Consider the following 20,581-nt stretch of genomic DNA (forward strand, 5'->3'; position numbering starts at 1 on the left):
ATCAATATTGTAGCAAATGTGTCCGTTATAATTCATCTTTAGATTAATTAAAAAATAAAAAATAAAAAATAAAATGATAATTCTAATTAGCCTTATTGATTATTCCTAAATTATTGGTCCGATCCTATGAAAATTTTTCATTGACTATCAAGATAAATCGAGAAGCGGGGTAAATTGGGAAGCGCACACAGTGATCAATCCAGAAACCCAGCATCCTTTGATTACACCCCTTATTTGAAGGAAAAATTTCTATAAATATATCGTAATTGAAGTTCGAATCTTGAATACTTAGATGATAATTTAAATATTTTACTGTGATACCATGACCTCGGAGATTAGATTACTTCCAGATTTAGTAACAAGAAGTAAATCATATAATATTAATAATATTGATCATACATGAAGTATTAATATTATCGTAGATATAATTCATAGCTACTTTAATATATTTTATTAATGTTAATAGAAAATTAAATGTTAATAACAACTAGTTATAATAATATCAAAAATAAAAATAATATTGAAAAGTAAATATGTATAATGATGGCGACACTTTTTTATAATAAATAAAATAGAGACGTTCTTTTAACAACTCCAATAAATAAAAAAGTGTACTTTTAATCTTTTTATCCATTTTTAATTTTATTTAATAATTTTTGACAAACAATGTTGAATATTTTCGTCCATGATTATTAATCATGTGTTTGTGAGTAAGTCCACGTGGGATTTGCCGCCGGGCCCCCGCATCCTGATCTGCATCTTGTAGTCCTTGTACTTCATTGGCTTATACTTGGCGGGCTCAGCACGTGTCACGAATTCATTGGCGGGGGTGATTACTAGGTCATCTTGCGGGTTGTGGAAGTAGGCGATGGAGAGCCTCTCTACGGCGGCGTTCACGATCACGCGATGCTCTACGCTCTGGTATTTACCGTTCGTCAGCACCTGCATGTTCCATGCAAATTTTATTTTATTTTTTTCAAAAAAAAAATATTTTTTTATTCAGATAAAATATTTATATAAATCCCTCTTAATTTTTAAATGATCAAAACACAAATTAATTTGACAAAAATTTTAAAATTATCCAACATTTAAAGAATCATTAAATGTGTATCCCTAAAACTAGAAATGAGTCGAGAATAAAGTTAATGTTTGATTTAGTAAAAATTTATTTATGTTTGTTCAATAAATCAATTAAATGAATAGGATTGAATAACTTGTTAAATTAAATAAATAAACTTAAATACATATATGTTTAACTTATTAATATTCGTGAATAATATCCGTGAGTAAAAAATGTTCGAAAATAATATCCTTAAATCATGGTTATTAATAAAATTCTTATTAACATGTGAAATAATAAATAAACTTTTTAAAACAAATAAATAAATTTATATTATTAAACTCAATAATCAACTAAATAAATTTAAAATGTATAAATTTTAAACAATCAAACATATTTGAATTTAGAATTCGATAGCATCTAAACAAAACAATGTCAAGCCAAATTTAAACCAAGCTCAAGTTTATAAAAATAAAATAAAATCAAGTTTAAACCAAGCTCAAACTCATTAAAAAAATTAAATCAACGCTTGAACAATCATTTCAACGGTTAGTTTCATTTTAGGCTTGACTACTTGACTTAACTTGACTCGATTAACTTATCAAACAAACTTAAATATCATAAACTTGCTCGACTTGACTCATTAACAACTCTAAACGTCCCTTTTGTAAAAATCATCAAATAGATGACCCATCGTATTTTTATCTCAAGAATACTATTATTTTAGCAGTCAATCTTAATTGCTACACCATTATAATAGCTCTTACTTCTAGCAAGTATGATAAAAAATATTTTGATATAATAATATTCAAGATTTAAGATTTAAAGTTTTAGATTTCAAGATTTAGTTGTTACAATTATTTTAAAGTAATTTAACTAGTTGGTATAATTATTTTAAAGTAATTTTTATCGATTAAAAGTGATTTTAATAAAATTTAAATAATTTTGATTTGATAAATAGTATTTTGATATAATAATATTTTATATATAATAAATTTGAATATTTTAGAAAATAAGTGTATTAGTTAGATAATTTTAAATGCAAAATATTGGAAAAAAAAAATGAAATGCATGATTTAGTAAATTATTGTATCCATTAATTTAATAAATGAATAATGGGTAAGAAAATATATAAGATTTAACATATAAAATATGTTTTAAAATTTTGACCTTACTTTAAACAAATAATAAAATACTGGGCGAAATTGAAAAGTAGACCTGGATTTGATCGCCGATGTTGACGATGAGGCCACCAAGGACAGGGTCAACGGTGATCCACTCGCCGGCGTGGCGGACCTGAAGCCCCTTGACGTGCTCGTCCGGAAGAAGCACGGTGAGGCCGCCGGGGTCGGAGTGCGGCGACAGACCCAGGGCGAGCTCCGGCTGCGGGCACTTGGGGTAGTAGTTTATTCTCACCGCCGCCCCCGCCGCCCCGAACGCCGCCTCCATGAACCCTTCCTCCACCCCCAGCGCTGCCGATATCGCCCTCTTCACCTGCTCAATTACCTTCCCCACCGCCCCACAGTACTCCTCTGTCTTCTCCCTGCGTTCAATTCCGAGAAAGCATTATAAACAAATTCCTCTGTTTCCAATTAAACTTCGACGATCGCATTGATCTTACCTCAATTGAGGCGGCGAGGAGGGCCATTTGGCGTGGTCGGAGGGAGGAGAGAGGTGGAGGAAGAAGTAGTCTCCCCAGTCTAGGAGGGCGCCCTTGGTGACGCCGAGTCGACTGCCGTAGCCCTCGAACGTCGCCGGAGAGTTCGCGTACCGCTGCTTCTCCTCCATTGGTAGCGCGAAGAAGTCGCGCCACACGCGCCGCGCCGCCGCAGCGCTCCCGATACCGTGGTTCACCAACTGGAAGAAGCCCCAGTCCCGGCACGCCGCCTGCACTGCCTCCGTCGCACCTCCTGCCGCCAGCGAGGCGAAATCGATCACCGGAACACCATTAGCTAGTCCGGCCGTGGTGGCAGTCAAGTCGGGCCGCTCGGAGGGCGGCTTGACGTACCGGTCGGGGATAGTGTCCCCTCCGGCGAGGGTTTGGACTCGGACGACGGGCTCCGGCCACTCCACTATCGCCTCCATGGCTGATGGCTCGTTTCTGGCAGCGTTTGCACGGGGAGCCGCCGAAACTTATAGGCAGCAAAATTCTATGGAAACTTGCATTCACCCCCTCAATTTTTAGAGCTTCCACATTGGGCGGCGTTAATATTTGACGTTAATGCCATCTTGGCATTATGCGTTAAGTAATTGAATACGTTAATGCCTTTTTTATCAAAGAATAAATAAATAAAATAAAATACATTGGCATTAACACGTTCTAAGTGTTAATGTCAATATGGATGCTCTTAATATCTCAAATCATCATATATTAAAAGTAAAAAATATATTTCAATAATTTAATAGCACTTATATTATAATTTAAAACATTTATAATAAAATTTATAGTACCTATAATGTACATAGAAAGAAAAGGAGGGAAGGGAAAGACTGACTTTTCCTGTTTAACTTCTTGTCACGCGGAACGTGGAAGTGCACGTGGTCGTGCCACTGCTGTTTGCCTCTCTAATTCAATTAAGTACTCTAGTTAGAATATCCACATCAATTATCTTATTCAAAAATTTTATCCTATATTTTAAATAAAATAGCTAAAAAATCTTTCCTATATATTTCCTAAATTTAAATTTGATGAATAATAATTTTCTAAATTTAAGGAATCAAACCTCTATCCTAAAAATAAAATAATATTTTTTTAATCGCTCTCTTTTCACTCAATCTTTTCAATCTCTCTTCTTCCACTCATTTCATAAATATAATAATAAAAAATAGAAGAAAGAGAAGAAAATAATAAAAAATTAAGGATGATGGAAATTTTAGGATAGTTAATATAATGTATTGTGAAAAATGATTATCTAAATTTAATAAAGTGAGTCATTTACTCTAAATTTTAGATATAATAATAGAAAAATTAATATGAATGCTCTAAATATCCACTCTGTAGCATTCATATTAATTATTTTATTAAAAATTTCAAAAGAATAATTAAAAAATCTTTACATTTATTACCTTATTTATTCTCTAAAATTTATATTTATAAATAGTTATTTTTTTAAAATTTAAACAATAAATTTCTTACCTTAAATATTATAAAAGACAAAGAGAAAAATAGAAAAATTAATATATGATAGTAAAAAGTAAATATCTAAATTTAATAAAATAATTTTTTTACTTTAAATTATACATTTTAAATAAAAAAGCTGACGTAGATGAATAAAATTTCAATTAACTGAATTGAATCAATTCAAAATTCAATTCAATTCAATTTATTCAAAAGCTTATTTTTTTTTAAAAAAAAGATATTGATTATTTCAATTAAATTGATTTGAAATTTTAAATATCAATTTTTTTTAAAAAATAATTAATTTGATTAATTAATCAATTTTATATTGTTTCAATTTATTTAATTTTATTAATAAAATTCAATGTTAGTAAAAAAAAATCTATTAGTTCGATTTGCTTAGGTAGGTGATAGAATTGTCGATGCCGCAAAAACACCATCTAATTCCACGTTTTATTTGTGCTCATAAGCTACAAACTAAAGTTTCCAACCTAGCACACCAAATTCCACATTACACATCAGCATCAACTTTGTTTCTTCAAACTCAGTTTAATTACAAGTTGAATCACTGAATGAGCAATACATGAGAATAATTTCACATCCGATATGTTTGGCAAAAATATGAATAAATAACTCGAAAGACTCGACTGATTCTCACTTGCTAAAGAGGCTAATTCACATATAATGTGGTAAATGAGAGTAATCGCATACGAACAACAAAGTATCATTTAGATTGAGTTTTACTAATCATAAACTACTACTATTTACTGAGGCAAGAACACTAATTCTGCACACTAATAAATATGATAAAGAAAAGCTACAATTGGATATGACTTCTGCTACTCACTGACGGGTCCAACTAATACTCTCATATTCCTAGTGAACTGAATCCATATCACAAAAAAATTAGAAGTCATATCATTCACATATGACCGAAAAAAGAACATGAGTTTATTGTGTTCTATTTCTCTAATTTACTTACTACATATGATAAAAACAAAAGTAAAATAAACTACGAAGCGGAAAACGGGCCAAGTCCGCCCATATGCGAATTATAGAGTCTGACTCATGGATCAAGTGCGATATGCGAAGGTAGGGGGCATTCTTTATGCCTCACTAACCCACCGGATACATATATATGTGCTTGACGCTTAACCTTATTGTGCTCGTAGGGTAAGCGAACCTCTTCTAAGGCATAGTCGGGGACCCGTGAAGGCTATAATGTGGAAAGAGCACTTCGCTTGTCAAACTTCACTAGCACAGCATGGGAACACAGATACACAATGATCCTGCAAATTGCACACTTAGTAAGCAAAGAATATGATGTTTGTCTGAAGTCTATCGAAACATGTTTCACCTATCAAATTTCGGTGGGATGGTCAGTAGAGAAAATGAAATCAAATGTTGTATAAAAAATAAATATTAGGTCAATTTATAACAATTTAAAAAGGAAAATAAATAAATGAATGAATAGCTTGAGCTGTTTAGCAGGGAGTTGAATAGGCATTGAAGAAATGAGGAAGGTGTGTTCTCCTATAGATTTTTTTTAACACTATTCGCTTGCTGAAAAGATCAACAAATGAAATGAATATCTTCAACTATGTTTGAATGAGAGAACAAACCCAATGCACAAACAGAAAATAAATATAAAAAAAAAAGAAAGAGAAACTTAGATCTTAAAAGAATTATCCATTATAGACATATTTCAGATTAAAATTGAGCTGCTTTGAATGAGAATAGTTTTTTTCAGACCAAATCAAATGAAAATATATTTAATTAAACTAAGCTTTTTTTTATTTGCATTTCCTACCCTTTTGAAAACAAGACATAATAAAGGTCATACATTGTAGTCGCCTCAAGAGGACCCTAAGCTCAATGATGGATTTACCATTGAGCATCCACACAGTGCAGTTGATCTGGCTGCTTGTGATTTCAAACCTCTCCAACTCACAAACTAGAGGTGTCATTGAGTAGTGTGTAAGCTAGGGTGTGACTTACACTGAGACGGCTTTGTTTGGTCAAGCCCAACTTGGCCCACCAATAGCCAACAAGTCAAGGATATATTAAATAAAAAGAATACTAAGAACACATGAGATACAATTTATAGTAAAAGTTTATAAAATAGTAAAACAAGGATTTACTAAATATTTCCCAAAAAATACAACTATATTAGTAAGATTCTGTTAAGAGAGTTTATTTTTTCAAAATAAAATAAAATAAAATAAAATAAAATTGGACATGTACCCACACACCTAGTCATAACAAGCTTAGACCAGCCCAAGTAATATCCTTGCATAAGATCTTAAGAACCAGAATATGGCCTTAACAAGTTCAAATACAAAATAAAACATCATTATACCTGTTAAATAAAAATAAAAGATATATCTTGGCAGATGACATACCTAGTCTTATGTCTATATTTTAGATAAAATTAACCAGTTAGATATAATTAGTTATCTTTAAAGATTAAGTTAAGCCTCTAAATACATGCATCAATAAAACACCAAATTGTCAAATTGTCAATCTTTACAAACACCAAAAAGACAGAGGGAATACTCCATTGAACATCAACATATATTGTCTTAGAAAACAAGTATATAGTCTTGGTAACATTACATAAAATTTAGTTTACGAAGTTGATGGAAGACACTTCTTTATCATAGAAGATAGTTTGAGTAATTTGAAACAAATAGCGGTTAAGAAAAGCTGCTTATTTATATGACAGGTATTAAGACTCAAACATGATTCTCTATTAGTACAACACTTTTGATTACCACTGTGAGTAGACCCTTTACTTCAAGTACATGGTTCACTTTTCCTCTTCTTACTGAGGCAGTGGAACCTATGTTTGCAACATAGTTGTATTTCATAGGGATCAATCACATAGAATCAAGTGACTTGAAAACAGTTGATCGTGTGATCTCAATGATCCCCTCATGGCATGCGAATTACTCACCATGCAAGTGTTGACACAACCAGTCAGTCTAACAAACACCACTCAACTCGGGCTTGTTGCTTGTCCACACTTGTAGGAGGCAGCAGTAACGAGTTCAAGAGTGATTCATAATAGAACTCTGTCAAGTACACTGATATGGCAAATAACTATCGAATCCGTTGATTCATGCACTAATATGGAAGCGACTATCGAATCTGTTGATTCACGCACGAATACCAGAAGCGGCCTTCTAAAAAAAGGAAAAAGGAAAAAAGAAAAAGGAAAACTCGTTGTTCCAAGGAGGGGCGGCTGCTAAAAATAGCATTAATCAAAAACTCCACTTAAAACATTAAACAAGACACTTACATAGATCCCAAACTCTAAAATGTAAAGAAAGGAAATAAATCCTAGCCTAAAACGGACTCCAAATCCAATAGAAATTAATAAAAATACTTTAAATACTAAACTCGACAAAAATAATAAAAAAGGTTAAAAATTTCTTTCTGGATTTGCTCTTATGTCTACATCACTAAAATTGTTTTCTCAATTTACTCTTGTGCATCATTAAAATTATTTTCTCGATTTGTTCTTTTGTCTTCATCATTCTCTCCAGGGTGGAGAAAATTCTCCCTCGAATTTAGAATAATATCAGATGGGAAGGGGAGCCTTGGCGCAATGGTAAAGTTGTTGTCATGTGACCAAAATGGTCACGGGTTCAAATCCTGGAAACAACCTCTTGCAAAAAACAGGGTAAGACTGCGTACAATGGATCCTTCCCTAAGACCCTGCATGACGAGAGCTTCGTACACCAGACTACCCTTTTATCATATGGGAAGTTCATCTAACACAATCTAACGACTTTTGTATCCATATGTTGAAAACCCACATATTTGCATAGTTCATCCAGCAAATTGGAATTTTCTTGGAATTTGACAGAGTCTAACTCATGCATCAAAATTTTCTTTTGTTGGTGATCAGTGTCATCTTCTGAAGCACCATGAGTTACGCTTTTGTCAGCAGAACTATTTTTGCTCAAAGTACTTTCTGAAACCTTGCTTTCAATGACCACTGGATGACCAACATCCATAAAGTAACCGACCTTCAACTGAGAGTTTGTTTGCATGGAGAAGCACGAGAACCACTTCGTTTGGAATCAAATGCTGCCCACAGGATTTGAAAGCACAGAAAATACTTCCTTCAGAAAGTTTAGTGCCAAATCTGCACCTGGCAAATCATTCTTAACACGATTGTGATACAAGTATTGGATAACTGGCATGTATCTCATAAGTCTCAGTAGAAGGACCAAGCCGTAAAATCAGGTACAAATCAATGCCATAATGTCGGTGATAGCTCTGTCTCAGCATTGAACAGAATATCACAGACCGCAAGCATTTCTGAGGCATGATCAAACAATAAGGATGATTTCACTGCTTCAAGAAAAAAGGCCCTAGCACCACTATAATCTTTCCAATGGATTTTGTTGAAGATTGCACTTTTAGCATGACCAATCTCTGCATTATCACCAACAATTCTTGACACAGCGGAGTGAAAATCTGATGTGCTCGAAACCTGCAACACACCGTCACCAACTTCATCGACAACTTCTACTTCATCATCGTCATAAATTGGGTCACCGAGTATTTCAATTTTGTCGTTCACATCTTTCTTATAAATACATTTTTTTCCCTCCAAATCAAGAACATTCTATCCAAAAACGTCCTTTTCCTCTCTATCACTCGTTTCAACATCAGAGTCTGGTGATGGCGTTGGACCGGTTTCTATTTTGGTTTTCAAACCTCGCTGCTATTCTTTCAGCAAGTTGTTCCACAGACACTGTCATCCGTTCCATCCGTTCGTCAATAGCTCATACCTGCGCCATATCGCTTTTGTACACGTTGTTGATGTCGTCAACGCGTTGTTGTCTTCTCAACGGCATGACTCCACAAGAATGATCTGGCTCGATACCAAACTGGCACAGCAAATAACTATCGAATCCGTTGATTCGCGCATGAATACCGAAAGTGACCTTCTAATCCCCAGAAAAATACCAATAAAAGGGAAAACTCGTAGGAAGCAACTATTGAATCCGTTGATTCACGCACGAATACCAGAAGCGATCTTCTAATCCTTGTTAATTTGCACAAGAATACTAGGAAAAATGAAAACTCGTTGTTCTGAAGAGGAGATGGCGGCTAAAAATAGCTTTAATCAAAAACTATCCTTAAAACATTAAACATGACGCTTATATATATGTCCAATACCCTAAGATGCAAAGAAAAGAAATAAATCCTAACATAAAGGAAAAAGACTCAAAATCCTAAAATTCCTAAACGGACTCAAAATCCAAAAATACAAAGATAGAAATTAACAAAAATATTCTAAATACAAAACTCGACAAAAATAATAAAAAAGATTAAAAATTACTTTCTCGATTTGCTCTTTATCACATACTAGGAGATGCAAGGGGTTTAGACATGAGACGGTTGTTGTCTCCTTGGTCACTAGTGTTAGAGCATCAACAAAGCAAAGCCTGGTCAATTTCTACATCTTGCAAGCTGCCTTAGTATGAAAATTGGACATTGCAGTGGGTTGTAGGCTGCCCATAGGCACTCACTGAGCACCGATGGGGGAAGGTTTTCACTTTGACCTCCACAGGAAAAGTTGCCCTACTTCTATTGTGTTGCCGCGGGTAACGGTGGGAGTAATTGTCATTCCCTATCTCAAGCATGAAAAACCGAAGAACAAGCATTCAATTGTGCAAGCAGATCACACAGGAGCAGCCGAGCAGGGAACACTACAATAAGGAAACTAAGTTTCCAGAGCAAGAGCCGGCCATGAAAAAGTAATGCAGAATCAAGGTTGTGTAATGCAAGCAACATCGAGATCGAATGACATTGTGTGCGATGTTAGAGCATGAAAAGAGAGAAATCCTAGGGTAAAATACAGATTGGATTGCGTTTTTTGATCGAATTCTAAAACTACTACGATTGCCGATGCATCGAAATAGTCGGACAGTTTACATAATCTGCATTCAACAAAAAAAAATTGCCCGATGCAGCATTCACTCAAACAACTTATGGTCATGAGGGCATGAATCAAGAAGATCAATCATTCTTCGGGAGCAATGGAGGAACTTGAGAACTTTCAACTAGAATAAAGCTTAGGGTTACCTTCAACCACCAATTCGACGAAGATCTCTTCACTTTCCTGCATCGAACAAGACCAAACCCTCCATCCTCGCCTTAGTTCGAGGTCGCCTTGATCTCCCTCCGCAGTTCTCCGCCATCTCCTCCTCCCCCTTACGGCGATGCGAAATGACCGGATCGCGAGTTACAGCACGAGTCGCGTCCTTCTCGACAAGCGTCGCGCGTGCCCTCCGGTATCACGTTCTCTACATAAATCATACCCAGTGGGTCCCATACGACATATGAGCTCCAATGGCAGCCACGTCGGAAGGCACATCAAGGGGAAGATTCATTGAGGCGACGTTCCAAAATAGTAATCCTCCTCAAACCCACGATTTACGACACACGTACGAGTTGCGCCGCGATTAAGTCGCGAGTTCAGATCCAACACAGGACACGAACCTCGTCTTCCTTCCTCCGCCCTCACCGTCTCTTCTTCCCCTCCTGCCTTCCTCCTCCTCCTCCTCCTCCTCCTCATATTCTCTTCATCTACCTCCATCTCCACTACTAATCGGAAGTTCCCCCGTGACCCCCGCCGCTCCGCCGCTCTTCCCCCTCCGCATCACGCACCTTTCCTCGTCTCTCGTTGCAAGAAGCCGCTGGCGTTACCTCCTTCCGCCTCCCTTGTTCCTGTCATCAATTTCAACTTCCGTTAAGGTAAAAACGCCATTTTTTTCAGTAAACTGTGGATAAAGCTTTATAGTGGTTTCGCAATTAGGGTTTGCTGTGCTCGTTCTTTCCTACCAATTAGGGTTTCCCCAGAAATGCAACATTTGATCCCCCATGTTCTTCTTCCAATTGGTGCCTTAGATACTTGCAGGACATGGAAGATGAGATGGAAGAGCCGATGCCTCCAAAGGAGAGCATAAACATAGGAATGGTTAAGCTAGATGACACCTCGAAATTGAAGGATGCAGTCGATCCTCCTTCTGCCGGAATGATATTCAAGTCCATAGATGAATTGTATGAGTACTACAAAACATTCGGCAATCAAGAAGGTTTTCCGGTGTTCAAGAAGTCGACAAAGAATGACAAGCAGGGGAGGTTGCATTTTGTCACACTCTCATGCGGTCGTGGTGGGAAGTCGAGATGCAAGCGCGAGAAGTTGGTGAATCCAATCTTGACGATGAAGATAGAGTGCAATGCTAAGCTCAATGCGAGAGTATACGATGATGGGGTTGCAAGAGTTACTTCTGTTTTCCTTGACCATAACCATGAACTGAGTCCAACTAGAGTCCGGTATCTTCCACGCCGGAGGAGTGTTACTACTAGTATCAAGCGGCGACGAGAGAAAGTCGATGAAGTTGGAGTTGATGTGGCAAAGCCTCTTGCTTCTTCTTCTTCGATCGAATATGGAGGACAGGAAGATGAACCTTCCTTGGAGAAGATGTGCCAGAACTACATCAGCAACATTGACAAAGTTAGGAAGTTGTGCCTAGATGTTGGAGATGCTGGAGCAGTTTGCAACTATTTCAATCGGATGCAAGAGCAGAATTCGAATTTCTATCACTCGGTAGACTTCAATGAGGAGGGCCGCATCAGAAATCTCTTCTGGGCAGATGAGAGAAGTCGAGTAGCATACCAGTCATTCAACGATGTTGTTACATTTGACACCACACACTTGACCAACAAATACGATATTCCGCTTGTTACCTTTGTTGGAATGAACCATCACGGCCAACCGATACTCTTTGGCTGTGGGTTAGTATCAGGCGAGGATGCTGAAACATTCGTCTGGTTGTTCATGCAGTTGCTCGCTTGCATGTGTGGCAATGCACCGAGTGCTATAATTACCGATCAAGATATAGCCATTCAAAAGGCAGTTGAGATTGTTTTCCCAGAGACGCGACACGGATGGTGTTTAGGGCATATAATCAAGAAAATTCCTGGGAAGTTGAGTTGCCATTCGAACTACGAACCATTGAATGCTAATTTGATGCAGGTAGTTTATGATTCAATGCGCAAAGAGCAGTTCGATTTCAGTTGGGGCCAAATGATTCAGAAGTATGGTCTCGAAAGCAATCCATGGTTGAGTACATTATTTGACAACCGACATCAGTGGGTTCCGGTATATGTAAAAGACAGTTTTTGGGCCGGTATGTCTGCAGTACAGAGAAATGAGAGTGTGCACGCATTCTTCGAAGGGCACACAAACTCCAAAACAACACTGAAGCAATTTCTGGATCGCTACGATAAAGCATTGAGGGTTAGAGTCGAGAAAGAATTACATGAAGATTTGAACTCTTTCAACTATTGCTGCCCTTGCGTAAGTCACTACAATATCGAGAAGCAATATCAGCAAGCATACACCGATAGTAAATTTAAGGAAACCCAAGAGGAGTTCAAGGGGAAAATGTTTTGTTACGTTCACTCCGTCAAAGAAGAAGATGTTTTCGGCGTGTACGAAGTCATAGAAGACATGGTGGTAGAGAATGGCTTGAGTAACCAAAAGGTGGTTTTTACTGTATACTTCAAGCAGCCGGAGTTCGATGTCAGATGCAGTTGTCGTTTGTTTGAGTTTCGAGGAATTTTGTGTAGACATATCATCACGTTACTCACGGTGAAAGGAGTTTATTCGGTGCCGTACAAGTACATTCTTCCAAGATGGAGGAAGGACTTGCGAAGGGAGCACACGAAAGTAAAGGTCAGCTATAACAATTGGAACACAACTCCGCAGATGCAGCGATACGATTTAATATCGAAGAAGTCTCTCATGTTTGCGGACTTTGGAAGCACATCGGAAGAGAACACACAAATAGCATTGGATTTCATTGAACAGTTCAGGCAAAAGTTTAATATCGCCGACCCAATGGCTGTTACTGCTCAACCTTTTCAGTGATCCTTAGGACGTGTACCTTTACCTCGACTTTCAACGAGAGTCCAGGACCGTATATCACTTGTGGTCATAGTGTTACGAATGTAGTTGTAGATTGTTGCGATGATTATTGTATTCCGAGATACTTTGCCTTGCACCATGCTGCCATCTGCCGCAAGAGATGTGTCGATTGATGTTTATACTTGACAAACAATATGCCATGATTCATGTTTACGAGCGCGACTTTGATTCGTGTCGATTCCTGTATGCAACTTCATCATCAGTGAGATGACCTAATCACACTGATGACCTAATCAATTGATCCAATCGTTTTACACGAAGCACGGAGCGTGTATGTATATCGAAATCTTTCGAGGAAAGGTCAAGTGTTTGCGTAGCTTGTGGCGATCCTCCTGCCTTGCCTTGTCTTCTTGAATCATTTTGAAGATGTAAAAGAATAGGAAATTTAAAACGAGGGTGTGATTAAGAAATTCAATAAAATTTAGGTGCATTGTTGCAAACTTTGTATAAATTTGGTGGAATACAAATAATATGCCACGTGGTGGTCTAGGCTAATGACACGTGTGTATCTTCCATCTTCCACCGGTTTGCCCGGCAGCAACATCGCCGTCGTGTCCTCGCCATCGCCTACTCCTCGCCGCCCATGGCCTCTCTCACCGACGCTGCCGCCCTCGATCTTGCTGTTGCATTCTTCTCCACGCCTATTCTTCGCCTCCGCCGACGCCACTCTCGCCGCCGTCGATGCGGTCGCTCTCCCCGACGACTTCGAGTCCCGCATAGGATCCCACTCCGGCGAGTGGATCTCCATCCTCCTCTGTCAGTACCTTCCACGTGCACGCGACCGCACGGCGAGATCAAGCCAACAGCTGTCGAGAGTCAAATCATGCCGCACGAATCGTAAAGTCTAGCTGTGGTCTTCTCCCCTCGTCCATCATCAGCCTCCTCGTGATAACACCTAAATTAATTAGGTCGGCCAGCGCATGTTCCCACGTCCGCCGCCGTCGTCTCCGCCGCGCAACCCACTCTGTTATTCCTGCGCCGCCCATCTCCAATCTTCCCTCTGCCAGCACCTCCTTAAAAGCCCAACGTGGCTTCGCCTTTATCGACACCTCTCCCGCATCATCGTCCACCTCCGCCAATGGCTTTCCGCGGCGACTTCGAAAGACCGCAAACCTCGGCCCCGAGCGCGTCCGAGTCCCTCGTATCCCCTCGATTCGTCTCCTACTGGTTAGAAATTCACCCACAGATCATCCATTTTCGTCACTTTTCGATCGGAAAAGTGCTTTTTTACTGATAAATTCGTTGCCTTGTGTTGTTTTTGAACTCAGCTGTGGCTCTTGTGGCTACGCACTGAATCTGAGCTCCGCCGATCGGTACATGACCAATATCGGCGCCAAATACAGGAAGTCCATCAAGAAGGGGATCGTTTCCTTCGTGTCCGTAGACGAGAGCCGGTTTTCTCAAGTCGAGGAGTTTCATTGCCGGCCGTACTTCGAGTCTTGGCAGTCCTGGGGATTGATGAGGCGGAGGACCAAATTGTTCTGCCGAAACTGTCGGAATTTCGTCGGCGTTGGTCAAGAGGACGGTGTCTCTTCTCCGGTTGGCTCTGATAGCTCCAGCTCCGGCTCTGGAAACGGGGAGGCCGCGTGGAAGAAATATGACATCAAGATTAAGGCTCTGCAGCCATTGTCTTCGGACAATTGAGGTATTCCTCTCTCCCTTATGTTCATCAGCTATTAGATATTCTTCCTGACCAAATGCATATTTGAGATGAAAGAAGTTAGTTTGTATTGCAGTGGTTGAATATGTTTGGACCAGGATTGTTCTTTTGATTGGTTTTCAATGTTTTATCTCTGATTGAGAGATCAAATGTACAAAGTTTTGATTGCAGTTGGCATATGTAGATATCATTCCATTGTGTGTGTGTGTGAAGGAGATACCTATGAATGAAATATGTTGTGTTCTATTGATTGTCAAGTCAGACTCAGTATATTATTGCATAGCTATATTACTCTTGCATAGCTATAGATATATCAATTCAGACCAAGTCAAAACCAAATTTAAACCTTTAATTTCTCGTTTGGAAGTTCGTATCTACCAAAAACTTGTGCTGTCTCATTGTATATGAATTGCCCTAAGAATACAAGGTGGAAAACAAGATGAGTTTGAGGAATCTATGATTTACTCAATGCCTTTTTAAGTTCAATATACAGATAAACTTCCAAAATATATTAAAATTTGTTTTCTTGGTACTCTTGCTAGTTTTAGTTAGGTTTGGTTTTGATCTGAAAATTAGTAATCAAAATTTTGGTTTGGTTTGAAACAGCTGAACTGGACAATACCTATCCTAATGAAATTTCATAATAAACTATGTTTGGTTTGGCTAGGGAGATTGTCTTCGAACATTGCTTGCCATTAGTGACTGGTTGTTGAACTGAGAGAAGTAGAGTGCTACTTTGGTGTAGACTTTTTGGCAGAAATTGTCAATGAAAGCAACATTTCAGCTGAAACCCTGCGAACTAGCTAGCTATCTTGATAATATTGTCAACTATACTTGCAAATTCCGACCATTTTTTGTTAGGTATCATTAGTTTCGGCGTTCATGAAACATGCCGCTTTTTGAAAAGAGTGTTCTATTTAGTTGTAGTGATTGTTTCATGTTTAAGCAAGCTCCACATCTAACTCCTTTTTCATTTGTACTTTCTGCAAAATGGTGGGTAAGTCGGTAAGGTAGAGATCTCCCTGCAACTGCCTATGGTTGCTGCTTAAGAGCATAATTATGATTTCAAAAAGTGTTTCGAAGTTTTAGGTAAATAGCTGATACATCGAATTATTGCTATATTATTTTCTTGTTATCCAAGTATGGTTGTGTTCTTCTCGATATTCACTTCTTTTGGGAAATCTTGTGGTATACTAGGAAATGTCTTTTGAAGTGAAATTTCCCTATTTTGGATGATTTGTATATATACGATATTAAAATTTGATTCGATGTTTATTAGTTGGAGCTTCTGAACAAGAATAAGATGCTGCCACTTTCTTTATATTCAAAGATGACATATGAATGAAACATGACCAAATCCAAAAGAAGCAATAGCATATACTAAACAAATTCAATCCTCCACAGTCAAGTAAACATCGATTTAACTCATTCAAAATATCGAGGAGGATTCTCAGAGCCTCCACATGACGAAGATAGATCCAGCTAACGATAAGATGGCACCTGATGTTCCCCAATTCAAGTCCACAGCAGCAGATGCATCGGCACCCAAAGGGCTTTCGGCAATTGAACTTCCCTTCTTTTTTGACTTGACTGGTGCAGGTGCAGCGGCAGGAGCTGGCGGTCCAAAGATTTCTATCGGGAGGAGCACATTTTCAACCTCGTACACGACTAGCTGGTCATCCGAGTACACGGTGTGTGCAATCGTGGTTTTGATGATTCCTGTCGATATGTTCACCTGGTCTCCAATGGCTGTCACGTTCAATGGATACCTACCATTGTTAACATCACCTGCCTGTGTTCTCACAGGATTGCTTATCGTTTGGAACTGAGCTAGCGAGACGAGGTAAGGAAGCTCATGGAATTGGATCAATGCAACTTGCTGCTGATCCGTGAGGGAGTTTATTGTACCTGGAGGGAGGCTGGAGAAAGCATCATCATTGGGTGCAAATATCGTTATGCCATTGATGGAGTTGTTCAGCTGGTTGGTTATCTGATCGCCGACGTGTGTGCTCCTGAGTAGGCGCATGAATGTCCCAAACTGTCCTGCCTTCTCGAAAATGGCAGTGATGTTTGGAGGACCTGCCGGACCCGGAGCTTCTGCTAGCTGAGCTAAACTTTCAGTGACCAGTCGAGCAGCTACAAAAAGAATGGCGCAGATTCTCAAGCCTTGCATGTCGTCGGTCTCTTCTTCTGCTGCAACACTTTTGGTTAGTACTTGTGCATTGTTGCTGGGAGCGAGAAGCGGGAGTTTTATACTAGTGGTAAAGTGAGGAGAATGATTGTGGCGGGTCATGCGGGTTTGTCTCGCACCAAACTCGATACGACTCTCCAGCTATTTTGCTCTTAAAAAGCTTCATGCAATCATACATTTCGGTAGTTGGAGTTAGAACCTAGCTATCAAGAGATCGAAGTGTCGATTGCAGATGTAAAATAATTTTCAAGGTAGTGAAAGGTGCCTTCCTTATTGTTTGAGCGAAACCGTAAGGTTCTGATGTTACACTGCACTTACTAAATGCGTTTTTCTCAGGCTGTGGAGTGACATGGTGATCGAAGATCTTTCACAATTTTGCTTCGATCTCATGATCGGCATGGAGGTGGATCGGAGTGAGTAATATCTTTTTCCAGCTAGTTGCTTCTGAGGTTCTTGTTAGGTGGTCTGCCATTGAAGTGTGGTGGTGCGCTGTTTAAGGCCCCCAAGGTCAGAGAAAGAGGGTGCAAGTCTTTTGGTTCATTACTGGCAGTTCTGAAAAGCTTCCGGGCCTCGAGTGTGTCGAGAAAAAGAGTGCAAGGATGATTTAGTATCGAAAAATGTCTAGATTAGGTTCGGACTCCGCTAATAGGCTGTAGATTTTATCAACTGATGCAAGTGAATCAATGTTTACATAATTGAAAGGGCAGTTTGGTGTATACAATTCCTATCAGGATCCCAAGGAAGATCAGACCTCATTGGATTTAATGTGATGCCGTTTTACTCTGCATTGTATTTATAATTTTAAAATCATACGATACTAATTTTACCGTACCGTTCTATTAAAAAATTGCTTCTATACATAATAGAAAGGCAACGACTAAGAGGAGAGAACTCAGAGAAAAGATGGTTAGACTGTTGAGAGAAATAGAATTGAGCTGTATGTATTAGTTGAATTTTTGTAATGAATAAATAACGTTTATATATATATATATACTGTTGAGAGAAATAGAATTGAGCTCGTATGTATTAGTTGAATTTTTGTAATGAATAAATAACGTGTGTATATATATATATATATATATATATATATATATATATATATATATATATATATATATATATATATATATATATATATATATATATATATATATATATATATACTAAAATTATTAAATTCTAAAATAGTTATTAATATTTTTAAAAATATCATATTAATATTCTCGCACATTTATTTATTTATTGAATATTCAGAGTTGTAAATTGCCTTAAAAAATTTATTTTTATTCTTTGTATTGTTTGTAAATTTTTCTTTATTTCAACTCATTAATACACATCTACATAAAAAAAAATTAAGTATAATTTTATTTAAATATAATATATTTAAATTAGAATTTAATATATTTTTTATTAAATTAATCATAATTTTTTTTATTAATATACTAGTTAAATGTTACTCAATTTTGACAGAATTTGATACCTCGTTTTGGCCAAAAGTTAAATCTACGTGGAAGAGTTTAAGATCAGTATCCCTGTTTGAAAGGATTGTAGAGCAATTATTCAGCGCCAGGTCATCCAATTCCTCTTCCGTCGGATTCGGGTTCATTTGAACTGCGCCTCAATTCCTCTTCCATCGGATTCGGGTTCACTTATCTGCGTCTCGCCGTCGATTTCCGAAAACGGCGAATTCCCGACGACCTAGCGAAGCTGGTGAAGAAATCAACCGAGCCTGGCACCGCATCGAAGAAGAAGGAACGCGCCGATGAGTCATCGTTCGTTGCGATTCTGCCGTTTCCTTAGCCCTGATAGATCGAGAACAGACGCTCCTGTTTCAAGGCTTGGGGCTCTGATTCTGTTCAAGCTCGTCACGTCCTTCAACCCTTCCTTCTGCATTGGGTGGTCCTGCAGCAGCCCTCTTTTTCTCCCTCGAATAAGAAGCGAAAAGCGATGGATTTAGGTTGGGCATTGCCGATTAGTATGCAAGATTGTCTAGGACGGGCCTTTTTGCCCCATATCCTGGTTATTCCTCTGCTGAATCCACTAAGAGGAAGGCCATCATTCTTTAACTTCAATCCGTCAAACGAAGAAGCTAGCGGAGGCGACCCCGAGTGACTCGTCCCAGCCGGCGGCGATGTCTCCGTACCACCTACCATGCCACCGGGTAAATTTAGCTTTTTTGGGGTCCATTTTAGTAGTGAGCAATATTTTGAGATTAACTAGTCAACATCAACAAGATGACATGATGATAAAATTGAAACAAACTGATAAGCAATTCTAATTGTAACTAACTTTACATCACAAATTACCTCTGAGGAATTGTGCCTTCTAAATCGATATTGTCGTTGTTTGATCTTTTCAGTCAAGCTAGTTTGAACTATTTGATATTGTGTATGTATATTCTTACATACATTGTGAGAAACATTTACAACCCCTTGTACTTAGTTAACATGCCGCACGAAATTTGAAATCTTGTATTGTGCCATGTAACACCATTAAAATGTATCATTATTGAAATCTAAAACTAATCAGCGTTTGTAATCTCTTTCGCACACAACTCATGATTTCATCCACCCTGATCAATATTTTGCCTGCCCATCCTCATGTATTTGTTATCATCAACTCACCTTAAACTGAATTCTGGAGTGATTTTTATTAACGACTTGCACTTCACTGAATGGACATAAAGCACCTGTTTTTGGAGCTGGCTAGATTACCATTTTTCATGTTTGATGTTGCTCTTCGTGCTGCTGTAAGTGTTATCCATATTAAGTGTTCGATTAATATATCTACTGACAATAAAGATCTGTGTCGTATGCAATTTACGAAAGCAAGTTAACTTGAAACTCCCTGTAATCTTCTTTCGAGACCTTGAGAGTGTCAGAGGTTCGAGATAATGCGAAAAACATGTCTTCATTGAGTTGGCATATAAATCATTGATGATACAAAGGCTATATTTTGATGGTTAATTATTTTTCATGTAAAGTGTGGTTAGAACTAATGGTGAAACAAATAAAGATGGCAAAAATACACCGATTCAAACATATGTGAATCCTGTACATACTGTCTAAATAAGCACAGTTTTTTTAAATATACGCTCCAATTTGCTTTTTCAAATCTTATGTGCAGTGTTAGATTATCAAGATACAAGATGCATACAATATATAGTGTTCTTGATTAACTTCCTTTGGCACATGAAGAGAAAGGAAAAGAGGAATAAATTATAAAACCAGGTTTTCTTCAGAAAGAGTAGTTATAAGAGGCCTCAGGCACTCACAACATTTGAGTGAAGGCGGATTTTGATCCCAATTGAGCTAGTTGACACCCTCATTATAAGACCAGATACAAAGGCATTCCTAGAGTTGAACTTGAGACTTTCAAGGTATCAATTCTTCTTAGGTTGGTATTACGAAAAGCAAAATAACCTAATTCCTTTAGTTTGAATATGAACATGTAGTTATGTAGGCATTCCTAAAGTTTGTAAGATGAACTAGAAATTGGAGAAAGCATGGAAGGGAGAACCTCTTTCAGATTGTCAT

General features: G+C 37.9%; 3 protein-coding genes and 1 long non-coding RNA gene across 5 annotated transcripts; 1 reads left to right on the forward strand and 3 right to left on the reverse strand.

Moving 5' to 3' along the window:
* Positions 1-588: 588 nt before the first annotated feature.
* LOC122016967 (jasmonate-induced oxygenase 1-like) lies at positions 589-3,160 on the reverse strand. The gene is made up of 3 exons (XM_042574408.1): positions 2,682-3,160; positions 2,279-2,603; positions 589-942 (listed from the first exon to the last, which is right to left on the reverse strand). Exons 1-3 carry the CDS (start codon positions 3,143-3,145, stop codon positions 697-699), a joined length of 1,035 nt encoding a protein of 344 aa, XP_042430342.1. The 5' UTR covers positions 3,146-3,160; the 3' UTR covers positions 589-696.
* A 1,911-nt stretch (positions 3,161-5,071) lies between these two features.
* Positions 5,072-10,482, reverse strand: LOC122014247. The gene is made up of 2 exons (XR_006120620.1): positions 10,284-10,482; positions 5,072-5,467 (listed from the first exon to the last, which is right to left on the reverse strand). It is a non-coding gene; the product is annotated as an uncharacterized LOC122014247 (long non-coding RNA).
* Positions 10,483-10,655: 173 nt separating this feature from the next.
* On the forward strand, positions 10,656-13,347 carry LOC122016615 (protein FAR-RED IMPAIRED RESPONSE 1-like). Of its 2 annotated transcripts, none has more exons than XM_042573977.1 (2): positions 10,656-10,955; positions 11,109-13,347. In XM_042573977.1, exon 2 carries the CDS (start codon positions 11,122-11,124, stop codon positions 13,135-13,137), a length of 2,016 nt encoding a protein of 671 aa, XP_042429911.1. In that variant the 5' UTR covers positions 10,656-10,955; positions 11,109-11,121; the 3' UTR covers positions 13,138-13,347. The 2 variants fall into 2 exon arrangements, with proteins under 2 accessions (XP_042429911.1, XP_042429912.1); XM_042573978.1 differs by having other exon boundaries at positions 11,119-13,347.
* Positions 13,348-16,149: 2,802 nt separating this feature from the next.
* On the reverse strand, positions 16,150-17,147 carry LOC122016616 (fasciclin-like arabinogalactan protein 11). Its single transcript, XM_042573979.1, has one exon. The coding sequence runs from the start codon at positions 17,145-17,147 to the stop codon at positions 16,305-16,307; it is 843 nt and encodes a 280-aa protein (XP_042429913.1). The 3' UTR covers positions 16,150-16,304.
* Positions 17,148-20,581: the final 3,434 nt, after the last annotated feature.

The sequence above is a fragment of the Zingiber officinale genome, chromosome 8B, assembly GCF_018446385.1.
Source record: "Zingiber officinale cultivar Zhangliang chromosome 8B, Zo_v1.1, whole genome shotgun sequence".
NCBI lineage: Eukaryota > Viridiplantae > Streptophyta > Magnoliopsida > Zingiberales > Zingiberaceae > Zingiber > Zingiber officinale.

Bases quoted from the DNA above. Each gene is read 5' to 3' on its own strand.
- LOC122016967 (XM_042574408.1), bottom strand. From the start codon at position 3,145: ATGGAGGCGATAGTGGAGTGGCCGGAGCCCGTCGTCCGAGTCCAAACC. The intron at 2,604-2,681 runs GTAAGATCAATG...AATTGAACGCAG, and splicing joins TCCTCGCCGCCTCAATTGAG to GGAGAAGACAGAGGAGTACT. The intron at 943-2,278 runs GTCTACTTTTCA...TGGAACATGCAG, and splicing joins ACATCGGCGATCAAATCCAG to GTGCTGACGAACGGTAAATA.
- LOC122016615 (XM_042573977.1), top strand. From the start codon at position 11,122: ATGGAAGATGAGATGGAAGAGCCGATGCCTCCAAAGGAGAGCATAAAC.
- LOC122016616 (XM_042573979.1), bottom strand. From the start codon at position 17,147: ATGACCCGCCACAATCATTCTCCTCACTTTACCACTAGTATAAAACTC.